General features: G+C 35.2%; 1 protein-coding gene across 9 annotated transcripts in view; it reads left to right on the plus strand.

Moving 5' to 3' along the window:
* ACAP2 (ArfGAP with coiled-coil, ankyrin repeat and PH domains 2) overlaps window positions 1–20,135 on the plus strand; it is a 139,010-nt gene that overhangs the window by 50,820 nt on the left and 68,055 nt on the right. For all 9 annotated transcript variants that reach the window (XM_034660760.1, XM_034660748.1, XM_034660734.1 and 6 more), the window contains 2 exons: window positions 8,736–8,855; window positions 9,650–9,703. In XM_034660760.1, coding sequence (XP_034516651.1) covers window positions 8,736–8,855; window positions 9,650–9,703 — 174 coding nt within the window. The remainder of the gene's footprint in view (window positions 1–8,735; window positions 8,856–9,649; window positions 9,704–20,135) is intronic.

Consider the following 20,135-nt stretch of genomic DNA (forward strand, 5'->3'; position numbering starts at 1 on the left):
AAGTTATTTTTGTGTTGTACTCTGTAGTTTTCAAAACACCTTGATATATAGTTCATTCTTGGATTTTCACAATAATTCTGTGAGGTAGTTAAGACAAGTGCTGTTTTTCCCATTTTATAGATGAGGATACCAAAGCCCAGAAAGTGAAGGGGACTTGCTTTGAGTCAGAGGTAGAAGAGGCAGAAGCAGGGTCAGGACTCACATTTTTATTCTTAGTTCAGTGCTCTTTTGTGCACCACTGTACTTCTGGATCTGTACTGGGGGAGCGCTTTGCCACTTGGAAGTTTTTTGAGGAACGCTAAGAAGTTTCTTGGCAAGTGTTTTTTAAAATTAGTGTTATAATTTTTGGTAAGGATATTTTCAGCAATATTTTCAAATATTTTTTCTTTAAAATTACACATACAGGATTATTATTGTTATTATTATTTTACCCAGAGGTATTACATTTATTTTAAACACTTTGAAACAAAGTTTTTAAACCTTAAGGTAGGCAACAGAAATGTAGTCTTGATTTTCTGGTAGATTTATGAGAGAGTATGTAGAAAGACAAGCCTTTTTTTTTTTTTTTTTTTAGAGTTTATGTATTTATTTGAGAGAGAGAGATAGTGAGAGATAGAGCATGAGCAGGGGAGAGAGGGAGAAACAGACTCCCCACTGAGCAGGGAGTCCAATGTGGGGCTTGATCCCAGGACCCTGGGATTATGGTCTGAGCTGAAGGCAGAAGCTTAACCTACTGAACCACCCAGGTGCCCCTGAAAGACAAGGTTTTTTAAAGAATCATAGAGTAGTCTAATCAAGATATCTATTCTTTTTGGGTAGAACTGCATGTAAATCATATGAAACATTTTGTGTGTTCCTGGTGGGGGGGGGTCCTCAAAATTTGAAGTATCTAAACCGATAGAATCCACTAACAGCATTTTTGTTACTGATTTTGCTTTTACGAGCAGCCCCCCGTTGTGTCAAATTTGGTTGGAGTTGGGAGACTGGTAGAATCTTAAAACCAAAAGATTCAAGTTTAAGACAAGTTATTAAAATATTGGCAATCAGTACTAAGATCTCTAAAGCCCTTTATCCAAAAGGCTAATAAGGGCATCATGGAAATTTTGACATTTTTAAAAATATTATCTTCCACCTGAATAGAAAGTCTATAGTTACTTTTATGTTTCTGTAGTTTAAGATCTTGATTTCTTATAAAATATACCTCTCCCAAATTCTTAAGTTAGTATCTGTCATTTCACTGTAGAATTTTGAGGAGTTAGCACAGAGGGGAGAACCAGAGAGGAGGAAGAGATGGTTGTTATTGAAGGTGGTGGCACTGAAGAACTAGTGGAGGGGAGGGGTTGACCAAGATCAGTTTAGTGATTTCATAACTTTGTGCAAGGCAAGTTCTACTTGTAATATCATTGTAAATCATGCCACCAACAGGTTAAACTAGCTTGATGACTTAGTTTTTATTTATTTTGCTTATACTATGTTACCAATAGTTACGCTCCTTGTGGAGAATAATGCTTCCTGAGTGGCCTTGTGCTGCTGGGTCCAGCGATCTATTCATTCTGCCAGGTGTCCTGGCATTGACAAGCACCGTAGAGCGTCACAGTGGCCATCCAGATGTAATTTCTGTATGTTGCATCTCCTCCCTGGAACTCCTGTTCCCTCTCTCTTAAGCAGATACTCTTTAAATCACTGCTCAAGTACTACCAAACTTAGGTTCTTTTTCTTGTATTGTGTTCTTTCTTGTACACACTTCCATTTAAATTATTATAATAAATATTGTAGTCTTTGGATTGTAGCATGGTCTAATAGTTAAGAACACAAAGCCTGGAGTAAGGCTGTCCGCATTTGAATCTGGCTCTACCACTTACTAAGCTATATGGTGTTGGGCAAGTTCCTCAATCTTCGTGTGCTTCAGTTTCTTCATCTCCAAAAAGGGTATAATTAGAGTATCTATCTTGTAGGGTTATTATGAGAATAAGGTGTTTTAATATATGTTAGTGCTTAGCATAATTCTTAGCACATGTTAAGTTCTAAATAAATGCTAGCGATGGTGTCTCTTCAACAAATTATTAGCTCCTTTAAGACAGTCTTTGAAGGAAGAAAACCCCTCAGTTGATGTGCACTTACTGTGTATCAAGTGCTAAGTTTTACTTACATTATCTGCAACTGTCACAACAGTGTCGCAAAGTCAGTATTATATCCAATTTGCCCTTGAGAAAAATGAGACTTAGAGAGGTTGTTACTTACTCAAGGACAGTCAGCGGATAAGTTGTTTATATTCTCATCACCTGGAAAAGCGCCTGTGACATACATATCACTTAGTAAAAAGAACTTTTGAGTGAATTGGGGCTACTAGCTTGATAATTTTGACTAACTTGGCATTTACTCTTAGGTAAGAATCTTCCCTCTTTTTAGGCTTATATTATTCAGTTATCCCTATTATCAGTGTCATCTACTAAGGATTTTGCTAGCTGGCAAAGTTTCTGTCACCAAGTCAGTCCTTCCTCCTGCATAGTTGTAGTGTATGCGTGGCTCAGGTATATGACGGTTCCATTAGCTCCCCAACTCCTGTGACAGCTATGCCTTACCATTCAAAGTTCTCCTCTTGGAAATCTGGAATGCTGGTCTCTTACTTTCTTACCTGAGACTCTGGTCTTTCCAGTTCTCATTTCACTCCTGCTTCTGTTCTTCAAGCTTAGCTAGCCCTCTAGTCTTTCAGTCTATAAATTTCTGATATTTTAGACCCCTTTTATACTCCCCTTTCAGAGCATTTTGGAGATAAAATTCACCTAACATAAAATTCATCATTTTAAAGTGTACAATTCAGTGTTTCCAGCATATTTACGGTCTTGTGCAGCCCTCACCACTAATCCCAGAACACTTCCTGTATCTGTTAGCATCTCCCAGTTCTTCTCTCCCTACATTGTCTGGCAACCACTAATCTACTTTCTGTCTGTATGGATTTGCCTATTTTGAATATTTCATGTAAACAGAATCATAATTTGGCCTTTTGTGACTGGCTTCTTTCACTTAGCATGATGTCTTTAAGGTTCGTCTGCACATGTTGTAACATTTCCTTTTTATGGCCGAGTAATATGCCTTTGTATGGATATACCACATTTTGTTTATCCCTTCATCACTTGATGGACATTTGAGTTATTTCCACTTTTTGGCTAGTATAAATAATACTGCTGTGAACCCTTTCAGCATACTCTTAATTTTATTCCATCATATTTTTCTTCTGGAGACTTTCATTTCCCTTCCATAACACCTACTCCATAGGATTCTCACTGTATTAGTCTAACCATCTCTAGTCTCTGTGTCATATTTGGGCTATAAAGCCCTGTAGGAGGAGTTACACAATTGTTTAGTGAAACCAACTGGTGGAGTTACACATCCCTGGAATTCTTGATATGAAACAAATTTTCTAAGATTTGGTCAGGTTATCTTGTTAAATCTTTAACAGCTGTTATACTTCTGTTTTCTCATGATTTATAATTTTGTTTTTCTTTCTTAATAGATGACTGACTCTTTTTTTTTTTTTTAAAGATTTTATTTATTTATTCGATAGAGATAGAGACAGCCAGTGAGAGAGGGAACACAAGCAGAGGGAGTGGGAGAGGAAGAAGCAGGCTCATAGCAGAGGAGCCTGATGTGGGGCTCGATCCCATAACGCCGGGATCATGCCCTGAGCCCAAGGGAGACGCTTAACGACTGCGCCATCCAGGCGCCTCTAGATGACTGACTCTTATCTTCCTTTTGGTGGGAATACTTTTATTTCTTGCTCCTAATCTAGAAATTTAGAATATGTCCTTCTCTTTTGCCACTTTTCCTCCCATTTGAGTGATCAAAGTATCCCTTTTTCTGAAATTCCAAACTCTAACTTCTTAGGACTTTGCTTTAGTCATCTTTCTCCTTTTCTTTCTCTACCACCTCTTCATTTTAAGCAGAAAGAGTTCAAGTTTCCCTGGAACAAAAACAAAATAAGAGAGAAAACTAAAAGCAAACAAGAAAAATCTGACAAGGAAACATAAATCTTTAGTAATTACCATGTGCCAGTAATGGTTTGTGCTAAGATCTTTATGTGCATTATCTTAACTCTTTTATAGTCACCATGTAGGTTTGGTACCATTATGATCATTTCAGACAGAGGAAACTTAAATTTACTGAGGTTAAGGTCACTCAGGATCATTTAGATGGTTAAGTACGGCCGGAGGATTTGAACCTAAGCTGACTGAGCCCACAACCCTGTTTTTAACCATAATGTTATACTACCAACCTCTCTCCTTCACTTACTATGGAATGTTTTAATGTAATTATTTTTTAAATTATTTTAAGTAATACCTCCTATGTGATACAAAGCTAAAAGATACAAAAGTGTGTACCCAGTGAAAAATTAGTCATCGTCTAATCTCTTTCCTAGAGGAGAATACTTGTGTCCTTCCAGAAATTTTCTAAGCATATAAAAGATTATAAATATTTGTCTTCTCTCCCACTACAACAAAAATATTAGCACTGTTATACATTTGCTTTTTTGAAAAAAATAGATCTGGATTTTGGTTTTTGTTGTTAATTATTGAGCTGCCTCATTCTTTTTAATGGCTGAATTGTATTTCATTGTATGGATATATCATAATTTATTTATCCAGTTGCCTACTGATGGACACTTAGATTGCTACCTGTATTTTACTGTGGCTGCAGTGAATGACTTCACATGTCTGTCATGTGGTTTATGTGGAAATATAACTTTATAATACTTTTCTAAAAGTGAAATTGCTATGTGTTTAAAATTTTGATAGCTCTTGCTAAATTGCCTTACATAGAAATTATACCAGTTTACATTCCCTCCCTCATAAATGTGTAAGAGTGCCTGTTTTCCCATACCTACCCTCTCTAAAATAGCAAATTAACAAACTTTTTGATCTTTGCTATTCTGTAAAAAACAGTAATTTACTCTTTGTAAAACAGTCTTTTACTATGAAGGAGATTGAATTTTTTTTTTCATGGGCATAGGATGTATTTGAATTTTTTTTTACTGGGAATTATCTGTACATAATTTGCTGGCCAGTATTTTTCTAGTGGCTGGTTTGATTTTCTTTCTCTTTTTCTTTCTTTTTTTTTTTTTTTTTAAGATTTTATTTATTTATTAGAGAGAGAGACACACAGAGAGAGCGGGAATGCCAGCAGGGGGAGTGGGAGAGGGAGAAGCAGGCTTCCTGCTGAGCAGGGAGCCTGATGTGGGGCTCGATCCCAGGACCCTGGGATCATGACCTGAATGGAAGGCAGATGCTTAACAACTGAGCCACCCAGGCGCCCCTGGTTTGATTTTCAGAAATGATTTGTATTTTCTTCTTATAGCAGGGAAATTAGTGCCTTATGGTTTGTTGCTAATATTGTTTTCCCATATGATTGTCTTTTGACTAAGTTTATTGTCTTTTTCTAATATAATTAATTAATTGATAGATAGATAGATAGACAGACAGACAGACAGACACCATGCCCAGGGTGGAGCTAAATGCGGGGCTTGAACTTATGACCCTGAGATCAAGACCCAAGCTGAGACCAAGAATTGGACACCCAACCAACTGAGCCACCCAGGTGCCCTGAAATTTTTATTTTTTTGTAGTTGAATTGATTCATTTCTTCTATGAATTTTGAGTTTTGCAACTTTCTCAAAAAGACTTTTCTTACTTTGAGCTTTTGAAAAAAATGTTACCTCCTGTTTTGGTTTTCTGATGTAATAGTTCATGTTTAAGTCTTTATTCCATCTGAAATTAATTGGAGGGTTTGAAATTCAACTTGGTTTCTTTTTTTCTTTTTTTCCTCATAGATTCTAGTGTCCCTCTGCCATTTATTGGATCGCTTTTCCCACCACTGGCTAGAAAGTTACTTTAACCAAGTACTGCATATTTGTTTCTGTTTCATTGAACACGTCTGTTTGTTCACATCATTCCCAGACTTGTAATTAGTACACTTGTATAATACATTTTAATAATATATAAAGCTAATGTTTCCATCTCATTACTCATTTTCAGTTTTTTCCCCCCTTCTTGCATGTTGGTTACTCTGTATGAATTTTAGAATTAGTTTTTCTGGTTTTTAAGACATTATTTTTGGTAATTTCTATTTATTTATTTGTAATCTTCAAACTGTTTAAAAGACTAATCTCTGCCAGCATTTCTCATAGTGAGTTTTTTGGAATGTTGTTTCTATGAGCATGTTTCCTCCAAAGAGAATTTCACGTCAAATATTTTTGAGAAATGCTGCATACTGCACTCTTCTAGGATTCACAACACACATGGATATATTAAAAGTTCAGCAATAAAAAATCCATTTAGCTCTTTAAACCCAGTTTGCCAGGTTTATTATTATTTTTATTTTTTAAAGATTTTATTTATTTATTTGACAGAGAGAGAGGCAGTGAGAGAGGGAACACAAGCAGGGGGAGTGGGAGAGGAAGAAGCAGGCTTCCTGCGGAGGAGGGAGCCCAATGCGAGGCTTGATCCCAGCATGGAAGGCAGATGCTTAACAACTGAGCCACCCAGGCGCCCCCTGCCAGGTTTATTTTGTCACAGAATCCTTATTTTGGTATAGGATGTTCCTGTAGGATATTCTGTAGAATATATATTGGGAAATATTGATCTATCATCATGTCTTCTTCATCTACAGTTCATAACTCACTGTAATCTGGCTAACGGTCCCCTAGTCAGTTTCAATTATTCTTGCCAGGGATGCTGGTGACTTTGTCACCAAGCTCAATAGATGTTTTAAAAATCTTTTTAAAATTTGACTTTTATAGATTTTCAACCTATTCATCATCTATCTTTTGATATTTTGTTCTTTCTTGTTGAAATTATTCTCTTGCTTTTCCTCCTACTTTTCCTCTCCCTCTTTTGTTTCCTTTGTGAGGTTTTCACTCTGTATGCTCTGTCCTCTGCTTTCTGTCTAGGATATAGCACTGTTGCACTGATAACTGTATATTTGCTGATGATTCCTATATCTGTATTTATAGCACACGCCTCTTTTTTGAGTTTCAAACATCTGTTTTCACGTGTTTGATCAGCTTTCTACTTGGCTTATATCACAGGCCCATCTAGTTCAGGGCCACCTCAGACCTAACACAGTGAAAACAGGAGTCTTTTGCTGGCCAGTTTAATGTCTTTGTGTGAATTAGCAGATGTAGTACATGGCAAGCAGAGCTCAGGCTGGATTTCAGCTTCTGTTTTTTCCCTTGGTGGAACAGTCTACATAACTGTCCTACATAAGGGTATAATTCTTGAATTTGTCTCCCCATTTCTCTCCCTGCTTACTGCCTTAATTCAGCCTGTCATGGTTTTTGGTCTAATCCCCTTATCTTTATTCTTTCTATTTCTGTGTCTTTACTTTTTCTCCTTTTAGGTCATCGTTCTAAGATAGAACACTGGCAAACTCACCAATTAGTGTCTTCACTTGTTTCCTGTTTCCTTTCATACAAAATGTGAATATCTTAGCATTGCACACAAAGGCTTGTCCTGAACTGGCCCTTGCATACATTTTCAACATCACATTTTAATGCCCCACATTTTCTCACTGCACTAAGCTACTTAGTGCCTCTGGTTTGCCCTGCCTGTGTAGCTTCTGGGCCTTACTTAGTACATGCTCTTCCTAGAGTAGTATCTTCCCATTACTCTTGTCTGATGGGCTAATTCTTGTTGGTCTTCAGGGCTTTTCTTAAGTGTTATCTTTTCCAGGAATCCTTCCCTAATGCCCATAGCTCTGGTTAGATGTTCTTCCGTTGTTCAATCAGGTGTGGTTTTGTCATGCTTAGCAGTTGTGTTTGTGCTGTACAGAATTTACCTTCTTTTCTACTGGTTAGAATTAGAGCTTCTGAGAGCAGCCATGATGTTTTTAATTTCTGTTCTTCTAGGCCCTAGGGTGACAGTTTTAAATTATACTCCTGAGATCCTTTAGATGTTTTCTAAAGTTTTTTTTTTTTTTTGACTCTTTACCTTCTTCTTGGTGCCCCCACCATTACCCCCTCAGTATCCTTCCCTTCTCCACATTTTTAAAAATATATGTATTCACGCAAGATTTTGTTTAAAGAAAATGTTCTGTGTTTGAATGAAAGGAGAAAAATAAGGAAGAAACAGAAAAAAGAAAGGCAGGGGAAGGAAAAGAATTATAGAGAATGAAAGATGAAAGAAAGCCTAAATTTTAAGACTAGCATAATGCCTAAAATGGTAGGCATTGGAGAAATATGGTTGATTAATCAATTCAGATGTTTTTGTTGATAGATTGACACTGAAATGCCTAGCACGATTAACCCAACATACCAGTTTACTCCCTTTTCCTCCCATACCACAGGTTTGGGGGGTCTTTTTGTTTTTGTTTTTTTGAATTTAAGTATTTTTTAGCATACTGCTTGTTCGGCCTGAAGTTCCCTTTTCTTCTTTCTAAGAGGTGCTTATTAAATTTTTATGGAGTTAAATTATGGGATTGAATTTGACTTGATAAAATTATTTATTGTTGTTACCATACAGCCTCTGGATCCTACAAGGTCAACTGTACAGAGGTACAACTCCCTATGAATTTACTTTGTAAGTCAGAGTTTAAAAGAACAATTTCAGTTGGTCTTTTTTGGTTTTATTGATGAACCATAATTTATCTTAACTAGGCTAACTCATGTAGCTATTGCTAACACTTGTTCAACTAAGTAATTTGTATAATTATTTTCAACCTGATGTAATATTTTTCTTTTTCAGCTTGTGAAACTTTGTATTGTGATGATTGATACCGGAAAGGCCTTTTGTGTTGCAAATAAACAGTTCATGAATGGGATTCGAGACCTGGCACAGTATTCTAGTAATGATGCTGTAGTTGAGGTTAGTATTATTAAAATTAGTTAATATGATAAATTCAACAAAAATTAAAGGACTAAGCATCCACTTACCTTTTAGTAGTTATAGTGGTCTTTAAAATTAGGAATACAAAAGCTATCACCACCTACTGGTGTTTTAAAATCCTGTTTACTAGTATAGTTAGAAGTTGATGGTTGATTTGCTTTGTGAATATGAGTTTACTTCTGCTGGGTAAGCTGAATCATCTACAAGAGGACCTGAGCAGGGAGAGAAGGACTGTGCTTACTAGTAGGAGCTTATAGCACAAGGAGAGAGCATTTAAATCTTAATAATAGTATCTAACTGTATGTATGGGGATGCACAGGAAAGTTCTTGTCAGTTAGCCGTGCTGGGTTAACTCAGACCCCTTGCTATACTATGTAGTATTATGATATTTCTTCCATGAGGAGTAATACTTGGTTAGGTAAGGGGCGTGCTTTGATGATCATTTGATTCATGGATGTCTAAATGGGCACAGTCTTGACACACTCAATTTTACCTTTAGGTTTTTATGTGCCATTACTATTTGTTAGCCTACTCCTATTGATGTGACAGTACTAGTTCTTTTCCTATTCTTGAGTTTTATGTTACCTACCACATGTACACTTGTCCTCTTTGCAGAGCATGCCCATGAGGCCATGCCATGAAATTGTCCTCGGAAGTAAATGTTGTTGTTTACAATGTAACTAGATCTTTCTGTCAGAAATGCAGAAGTAACATTTTTATGACCTATTTTTGTGGCTCTTAAATGACTTGGTTTTTCTGTTTCTTTCTCATAGACGAGTTTGACCAAGTTTTCTGACAGTCTTCAAGAAATGATAAATTTTCACACAGTAAGTGTCAGTAAGTAGGTATTACTATGACCATGTAAATATTTAGTACTTTCCTTGGATGGCAGTATTTTATAAAATTACTTGTAATTCAGTAACTTTGATTTGCCAGCTTTTTAGTTGGTGGATCTAAAATGTGTGGATGTGAGTGTGTGTGTGTGTATGTGTGTGTATGAGAGAGAGAGACATTTTATTTCTCATTTTAATATAGTGAACTTATGATAATGATGAAGTATATACCCATAAAAATTATTTTTTTTTGTTTAAGTTGTGCCTTTGTGAGTTTTTAAGGAATTATTTTAAGAATGAAGAAGTGAAAGCCATTATTCTAAATTTAGCTACTTCTTTTAAGATATTTAAAAATATATATCCCCTTTGTCTAATCAATTGCCAGTATTAAAGACTGCTGTATTCTTTGAGCTATTTATATATGCATTTAAGATTTGAGGACTTTTATTCTAGTTATTTGTGAAGGCAAAAGATGCTGTTTTTTTCTGTTTTCCTTTATTAAGAACATTTATTTTTATGATTATAACCAATGCAATGAAACCTAAAATCAGAATAAGAAAAAACACAAAAGATTTAAGGGCTTTTATCCCTCAAGAATGAGGGATATATACTACTTTTAGAATGTCAGGAAATTGCTTTATAAATTTTGTAAAAGTTTACTGAAAACATAGTAGCTTGTAAGTTGTATACTTCTTTTAAAAACAATTTTTATTGAGGTATAATTGACATTATATTTGTTTCATGTGTACAGTGATTCCATGTATCGATTCTGTATTTGCATATCTTGCAAAATGATAACCACAGCAAACTCCAGTTAACATGTTTCACCACACAGTTATAATTTTTTTTCTTGTTATAAGAACTTTCAAGACCCACTCTCTTACCTACTTTCAAATGTGCAGTGTAGTATTATTATTATTTTTTAAAAGATTTTATTCATTTGTTTATTGGAGGGCGGGAGGAGCAGAGGGAGAGGGACAGGCAGACTCTGTACTGATCTCAGAGCCAGACGTGAGATCACGACCTGAGCTGAAATCAAGAGTCAGCTGCTTAACTGACTAAGCCACCCCAACACCCCTGCAGTATGGTATTATTAACTGTAGTCATCATGCTGTACATTACGTTCCCACAACATATTCATTTCATAGCTAGAAATTTACACCTTTGACCACCATCACTCCCTATCCCTGACTCAGGCAGCCACCAGACCCATCTGCTCTCTGTATCCTTAAGCTTGTTTTTTTTTCTTGTTGTTATTTAAAAATTTTTGCATTTGAGTGCAATCATACAGTATTTATCTTTTTCTCTCTGACTTATTTCACTATGCATAATACCTGCAAGGTCCATCCATTTTGTTGCAAATGGCAGGAGTTCATTTTTTTGTGTGGCTGAGTAGTATTGCATTGTATGTGTATGTGTACATATATATACATATATATCTATATCTTCTTTATCCATTCATCCATTGATGGACATTTAGGTTGTTTCCATGTCTCGGCTCTTGTGAATAAAGCTACTATGAACATGGGGCGCAGATATCTTTTCAAGTTAGTATTTTCACTTTCTTCCCATAATACCCAGAAGCAGGATTGCTGGATCATATGGTAGTTCTAATTTTAATTTTTTGAGGAATTGCTATACTGTTTTCCATAGTGGCTGCACCAATTTGCATTGCCACCAACAGTGCACAAGGATTCCCTTTTTTCTGTAACCTCATCAACATTTGTTATTTCTTGTCTTTTTTTTTTTCCTTGTCCTTTTGATAATAGCTATTCCAACAGGGATGAGGTGGTATCTCATGGCATTTTGATTCACATTTCCCTGATGATTACTGTTGTAGAACATCTTTTCATGTATCAGCCATCTGCATGTTTTCTTTGGAAACATGTCTACTCAGACCCTCTGCCCATTTTTTAATCAGATTTTTTTTTCTGTTGAGTTGTATGTGGTTTTTTTTTTTATATTAACCCCTTATCAGATATATGGCTTGCAGATATTTTCTACCATTCAGTAAGTTGCTTTTTCACTTTGTTGTTGGTTTCCTTTATAGTGCAGAAACTTTTTGGTGTGATGTAGTCCCGCTTATTTATTTTTGCTTTTGTTGCCTTTGTTTTGGTGTCAAATCCAAAAAAAATCATTAAGACTTACGTCAAGGAGCTTACTGCTTGTGTTTTCTTCTAGGAGTTTTATGGGTTCTCGTCTTCTGTTCAAGTCTTTAATCTATTTTGAGTTTATTTTTGTGTTATATGCTTATAATTTTTTAAAAATTAAAATATATGGCTGTCATATAATTATTTATTTGGGGCCTCAAAATTTATTAGCAGCTATTTATAACAAGAATATGAACACTTACATTCTTTAAATTCTACTAATTTTTGGTTCTTAGTTTATTTGATTTTTTTGGTCAATAAATTAAGGATAAAGTTATCTGAAAATATTTAATTATACTTCAAATTTTATCTGTACAAAAATTAGCATGTACAAGTATCTGCTTCAGTTCCTGATTTCAGTTCTTTTGGGTATATATCCAGGTATGGAATTACTGGTTCATATACTTCTTCCTTCTTGAGGAACCACTAAACCGTTTTTCACAGAACCTGTACCATTTCACATTCCCACCAGCAATATATGAATGTTCCGGTTTTTCACATCCTTGTCAACATTTATTATTTTCCATTTTTTTGATCATAGCTATCCTAGTAGGTGGGAAGTAGTGTCTCACTGTGGTTTTGATTTGCTTTTCTCTAATACTTAATGCAGTTGAGCATGTTTTTGTGTGTTTATTGGCCATTTGTATATCTTTTGTCGTCATTACCATTGTTGCCCATTCAACTCCGTTGACCATTTTTAAATTGGAATTTTTAAAATTGAATTCTTTGTATATTTTGGATGTTAAACTCTTACCAGATAAGTGATATAGAAATATTTTCTCCTATTCTGTAAGTTGTCTTTTCACTTTCTTGATAATGCCCTTTGCACAAAAGTTAATTTTGATGAAATTCAGTTTATCTGTTTTTTCTTCTGTTGCTTCTGCTTTTGGGGTCATATCCAAAAATCCGTCGCCAAATCCCAGATCATGAATGTTCCAGTTTTTCACATCCTATTCCTTCATTTTCTTCTAAGAATTTTATGGTTTTAGCTCTAATATTTTGATCGATTTGTTTTTTTTCGATGACCTCTTATTAGTTCTCTTTTTGCCTTCTGGCGGATTTAGATGCCAAAATATGGTGTTTGATTTCTTTTTAAATCAAATGATTGATTGTATTTAAACTTCTTAAAAAATGTAATATAGTAAGAATTAATTTTGTGGGGGATAAAAGCTATTGATTGGAAATTAACATAAAAGGTTAAATGTTTTGTAATAGTCTTGTTTCTGATATTTTCTTTAAATTAGTGTGAATCTTGGGGCACCTGGGTGGCTCAGTCGGTTAAGCATCTGCCTTTGGCTTAGGTCATGATCTCAGCATCCTGAGATTGAGCCCCAGGTTGGGCTCTCTGCTTAGCAGGAAGTCTGCTTCTCCCTCTCCTTCTGCCCCTCCCCCTGATCATGTTCTCTCTTTCAAATAAATAAATAAAATCTTAAAAAACAATCAGTGTAAATCTTATATTATTGCTCTACATAATAATACCTTGCTCTTTGTTAAAAGTTTTATATGTGAAAAGTTATGGTTAAGATAAATGCTTGGTAAATAAGTTGTTTAAATGTGTATTGAAGTTTTCTTGTCAAGGAATCTTCAAAGTATTTTAATAATCACTTTCATTTTTCAGTTTATTGTTTCATATAAAGGGAATAATAGAATTTGCCATGCCTATATGTAAGGGTGTTATGAGGAACACAGTATATGAAAGTAGACTCTGGAGAATGACACTCCTTTCTTTACTCTGTCAGCTGGCGTACATTCAGGAAAACAGAAACCACATAGGGTATTTCTGATAGAAAGATTTTAATACAGTGAATTGATTACAAAAATGTTGGAAGGGCTGGAGGAATAAAAAATGTTCAGGTGATGCCACCTAGAGATTAGTAAATACTGGAAGTAGCTATTGCCCCTGGGGCTGGAGAAACAAAAGGGAAAGTAGTGTTTCCCAGAACCCTAAGTACTGCACTGTTGAGAATACAGCCATTGTTACCTGGCCAGGAAGCCAGGAGTTTACCTTCTTGTGGCTGCCTCAAGAGTCAAGGAGCCTGTAGTCCCCTTGACACTGCCCAGATTGGTCACCAGTGCTGCTCAAAGTTGGTGTGGCTCATAGTTGCTCACTGATGTCTGTGTCCAGAACAGAAGCAGAAAAACAGAGTGGTTTCCTCTATGTCTTGCTTCTTAATCTAATGTTGGCTTCCATTGGCAGAACCTAACCTCTTTGTATGCAGGGAGGCCTAGGAAATATGCTTTGCAGATTTCTAGCACCTGGCAATATAGCGGAGCGGCCATGGAAGGGTGATGTAGTGGTGAAAACCAACAATTAACCAGCACACCATCCATAAAGGCTATAATTTGAAAATATTTTTGGTGGGCATGAGCATTTCAGAGTCTTTTCCAGACAAATCTAGTTTTAACCTTCACAGGACATAACAGGATAAATGCGGAAGTAGGTGGGAGGGTCATGGCATGGTGGCAGAATAGCTGTTTTCCAATCTTGGCTTTAATAATAAAAACCAATTGCACTGAGGAAAAAAAATACTTTTGGCAGGCAAATTATTGTGCAACTTAATAATTTTTATCCTTAAAACTTCTTATATGACTTCTTTTTTCCATATTCTCCATATCCAATATTTTAGCAAAATATACCCCAAATCTAACAGTAGTTTCTCTGTCACCTCCAAGTCTAAACTACTACCACCTCTTGTTTAGGATTATATCATAGCCTCCCAACTTGTGCTTCTTTTCTTGCCCTTCCTCAATGAGTTCTGTATACAGCAGCCAGGAAGAATATTTTATTTATTTTATTTTATTTATTTTATTTTATTTTATTTTATTATTTTATTTTATTTATTTTTGAGAGCGAGAATGTGAGTGAGTGGGTTGGGGGACAGAGGGAGAGGAAGAGAGAGAATTTTAAGCAGGCTCCACATTCAGTACAGAGCCCGATGTGGGGCTTGATCTCACGACCCTGAGATCATGACCACAGCCAAAATCAAGAGTTGGACGGTTAACTGACTCAGCCACCCAGGCACCATGTCAGGAAGAAGTGTAAAAATATAAATTAATTAACAGCATTCCACTGTTCTAGCTTCCTATCACACTCAGAGTAAAATCCGTTACAGCCATACCAAGCTATGGTCAGACTTTTGCTAGCTCCCTGATCTTATCTCTACTCTCTACTTGGCTGTAGCTACTTGGACTCTTTGTTGTTCTTTAACATATCAAAGTAGTTCTCATCTTAGGGCTTTTGCACTTGCTATCTATTCTGTGCAGAATGTTCTTCCTTCATATCTCTGTGCGGCTGTTCTCCTTACAATATTCCTTCTCTTCCTACGGATCTCCTTCATTTTATTTAGGTCACAAGCTCTCAGAGAAATCTTCCTTGGCCGCCCTACTGTCACTTTATGTCATTTTACTCTGTTTTTTATACACATACACACACGTGAGTGTGCACACACACATAGATGATATACAGATATGTGGTCTGGTTCTTAAATGTATGTATGTACTTAATGTATTGTCCGTTCTAAGTTCCATGACTGCAGGCACTTTGTTGTATTAATCTCCGCTACTACCACCTAGAAGAGTCTTGGTAGAAAGTAGTTACTCATGGCAGAGTTAAGGACACTGAGGTTATGAAGTTATTAAAAGTCTTAAGTGTTTTTTTATAGTCATTAAATGAATAAAAATTTGTTAAATCAGTGACAGCACATACTAGGTAGATATTAAAAGCAATGTTTAAACTTTTTTCTTTTATTGTTTCTGGCACTTGAAAAACTTCAGGATCTCTGTTTTGACTGTAAAATTTATGTTGCTTTAAAAATAATTGGCAAAATGGGGTACCTGGGCGGCGGGTTAAGTTTCTGCCTTCAGCTCAGGTTCTGATCTCAGGGTCCTGGGATCAAGCTCTGCGTCGGGCTTCCTGCTCAGCGGGGAATCTGCTTCTCCCTCTGCCTCTCCCCCTCCCCACTGCTTGTGTGTGCGTGCTCTCTCTCCCTCTCTCAAATAAATGAATAAAATAAAGTCTTTAAAAAAATAATTTGCAAACCAACAGGAGATTACTCTTTGCCTGTCTGCTCAGAGGTCTTAAGGCTATAGGTTGGTCAGCTTGTGTCTGTATATATGCTATATATGTATATATAGAAAACTCTGAAACTACACTCAGATGTCCAGTGCCTTTCTAATTTTATTTGCATATTTTTTATAGCATCTCAGAAATTTTCCTACCAATAGATACAGGTATGAAATTGTAAGACCTTGGTTTACTTTAATATCCTTTCCTTTTATATTTACTATGCTGTCTGCTTTACCTGGCCTTTTTGTTTCTTGTTAACAAGTACTTTTAATTTTTCCCAGGAGGAGTGACTTGTGTGTACTTGAATCAGAGTTCTTATATATGAGGCAAGGATTCTTCCTCCATCATAATATTGCATACTTCACTTTAAGTAGAATATAGATAGGAGTGACATATCTCTTGTTTATTGTAATATCCCTAGTACTTGCATAATTCTTATCCTGGGGAGGTCATTTAATCTTTTGAGCTTTATGCTCCTCCTCTGTAAAATGAATGGGCTTTACTAGATGACTTTTAGTTATAAACATTCTAAGATTACAAAGCATTATTTATTATAAGATTTAATTATGATCTCAGAGCCATTTGTTAAAATGTGGGAAAAACCTAGCTACATAAAATGCTTTATTTTAGTAGCATTTTCTACAATGAATTTTAATTACATAGCATTACAGGGTGAAGGAGGCTTTATAGGATATGACAGACTGCTTTCTAAAATGTAATAAACACTGGAATCTGCTCACAGTCTATAGCAGACTTTGTAACACTTAGGTTTTGTTGTATCAATTTGTGTCTGGTTAAAAAGCTGGATAGTCTATGGATGTCATTTATGAATAACTTTTTGGGTTAAGTAAATGTTTGAAGTAATAGCACCATTTGGGTTTTTAGCCAAGTAAGATTAAACATAGATTGGAATTAGATTATCTGGTCATTTAAAAAAAATTATTCAGATTCTTTTGTGGCTTATTTTGTCTGTAAAAATAGATATTACTGTTCTTTATTCTTTACAGAATTAGAATTTTCTAGGGTTGTTCTTTAATTCATGTCTTTATAAGATGCCAACTCATGACTTTTCCAGAGCAGGTCATGTGTGCTACATTCTATTACGTATTGGAGTTGGCTTGAATACTGATTTGTTTTTTTCTGGAGCATAGAGATTTCTATAACTTCACTGATGACATTCTTGAATTCTAATTTGTTGTTGATGTAAGGAACTTGGAATATTTATTTGATTATTATCTTTGCTGAAGGAAATTTTAAGGTTGAATTGCTGTATAAATTCTAAAAAAATGTGTAACCCTTTTTCTTTGTGTTTTTGTGAGTTTGAGTTTCCATATTATAGCTGTCTACTCATTAACTCAATAGACGGTTTCATGAAAGTGTCTTATCCTATCTGGGTGTTGGTGAAAAATGCTTAGATTTTTAAAATGGAATTATGTTAAAAGCTATTTATTTAATAAATTAAAATATTTAATAAATAAAAATTTCTTTTTAATACAATTATGTTAAAACACATAGTATTAGGGAAGATACTACATTCTGAATGTGTATAACATTTCTAAATATTTAATATATATATTTTATAATGTTATGTTAGTCACCGTATAGTACATCATATATATGTTTAAAGCTTTTATTTATTTGAGAGAGAAAGAGAGTGCGCGTGCATGCACACAAGTAAGGAGGGGCAGAGGGAGAGAGAGAAGCTGATTCCCCGCTGAGCAGGGAGCCTGATATGGGACTTGATCCCAGAACTCTGGGATCGTCATGACCTGAGCTAAAGGCAGAAGCTTAACTGACTGAGCCACCCAGGTACCCAAAAAAATGTTTTAATGAGAAACTTGAGAATATTTAATACTAAATGAATATATTAAATAAAAATATTTAATGAGAAACTGGCTTCCCTGAACATAACTTTTTAACGAAATCGGTCTTACGCATGAAATAGTTTCAGGCAATTCCTGATTAAGATTTTAAAATTGATGATCTTTTCAAAGTCTTGGTCATTGTCATTGATGGGTATGTCGTCTGCATTAGTAGGCAAATTGGTGAAAGGCAGGCAAGTATTTATTGCCCTTTGCTCCTGATTGATAGGAGTTTATTTTGCCCTTTCCCCCTGACTGATAGGACCTTCTTTATCCCATGTAATTAGAATTTAAGTAATTCTGTCTCTTTAAGTTGTGCTTTAAAGGAGCAATCATTCATTAAGTTGAAGTGCTCTTTTTTTTTTTTCTTTCACTGACATATGTAATGCTTGCATTTTTCTGGATAAACTGAATAGATTTTGAATAAAGTAATGGTGAACCTTTTTCGCAGGTATACACAGAAATTGTTCTACCTGCTTTTTTCTTCCTTTAAACCTTAATTAACTTTTAATAATTCTCTTCGTGGAGGTAGATTATAGCACTGACTCCCTAGTGATTCGTTCTCAGCCTCTCCTTTCCAACATTCTGAACCCACAGTTTGTCAGTGTATGTTAATTGTCAGATGTATCAAGGATTGCATGAAATAAGTTCATCAGATTGCAGAATGCTGCTTAAGCCATATTTAAAGTCAGTAACTAGCATTAACTGAATCAGCAAGTTGAGATTTATTCTTCCTAAACTTCTTGAATTCTACTTTTAACTTACAAACTTAGGAGGCACAGTTCTTCCTTTGGACAGTCAAAACATTTTGTATGAAACAGCGGAGAGTGATATTCTCATATCCTTTCTTTACCAAAAAGCTAAAAATGGATGAACCAAAGGTTTTGAATACTTTGTTTAGATTCATACATTATTTTGGTAACATTTACTTTGGAATTTATATCTACATGCAAACTTTTACTTTATGAGGGATCCTTTGTGAAATAATGTGTTACTAGGTCTTCACAGTTTTCCAAATGTATTTTTAATGCACATTTACATCTTGCTGTCATTGTGACGGGACTATCAGTATGCAACATTAGAATGTCTCCATAATATAATCTTTTTTGTTTTAGAGTTTTCTTCTAGCGTTTTGAGTATTTCATCCCTAGGAGTTTGTTTTGGTACTTTGCAAAAACAATCGATGGCTTTGCAAGCTAATCTTCTATTCAGACATTTCAGCCATTGCTGTTAACTTGAGCGCAGTCCATAACACATAGAGTCATCCTTCAGCAATAAACACTTTTGATAACATTTTCTTCTGGATTAGTGATTCTGCTGGGTTTATTTGGCATGCTGTCAAATGCATCTGTTCTGTTATTCAAATGTGGTACCTTTTTTATTTCCTTTGCCTGTTTGGAAATTATGAAGTTTTGACATTCTCCTTGCAAGCTAATATATTGTGCAATTGTATGAGACAGTCTGGCTCTAGCTCTTAATTGGGTAGTCTTGTAACTAGCTGCTTCTTTTTTCTTTGTAACTAGTTTCTTAATCTGATATTGTTGTGACTAATCTCATAAAAGAACTTTGTTTCTTATTTTGTGTTTGCAGAAGTTTAGAGTACAGATCTTTCTGTATGAAATGGATGTTTTGTGTTGAAGTCCTGTACGGTTTGCTTCTACCATTGATTCATTTAATAACTTTGATATAAAAAGGTCAAAGAAGAGGATTTGGACCATTGTGTTTGTATTCTGAATGTAATCACTTTCCAGCACTATTTATTGAAAAATTTGTCCATTATGGTGGGAAAAGAACAATCAGTAAAAAATCCATTTAAGTATGAAAATGAAACAATTTATGTCTTAAGATTCAGAATTTGATATGTGTGTATATACTTTTCTGCATTCTTAAAATGTTTTAAAATATGTTGGAAGATAATAAAATGAACAATTAGTAAATAAAATAGGAAATACTAATTCATTTTAGTTAATGCAATAAATGTTACTCTTATGTATGATCAAAATAAAAAAATTTTTTTTTTTTTAAGGAGTTTATGTGAGAGAGAGAGAAAGTACGAGGTGGGGGGAGAGGGAGAAGCAGGCTCCCTGCGAGCAGGGAGCCTGATGTGGGGCTCCATCCTAAAACCCTGGGATCATGACCCGAACCAAAGGCAGATGCTCAACCAACTGAGCCACCCAGGCACCCGAGAAAATAAAATTTTCAAAGTGTTTTAAAATCTGCAAATGCCTAAAATGCCATTTAAATGATTATGTGCATTTATGTGTTTATTTCAAGTTTTCTTTAAATTCCAGTTAGTTAACATATAGTGTAATGTTAGTTTCAGGAGTGGAATTTAGTGATTCATCACT

Source organism: Ailuropoda melanoleuca, chromosome 1 (assembly GCF_002007445.2).
Source record: "Ailuropoda melanoleuca isolate Jingjing chromosome 1, ASM200744v2, whole genome shotgun sequence".
Classification (NCBI taxonomy): Eukaryota; Metazoa; Chordata; class Mammalia; order Carnivora; family Ursidae; genus Ailuropoda; species Ailuropoda melanoleuca.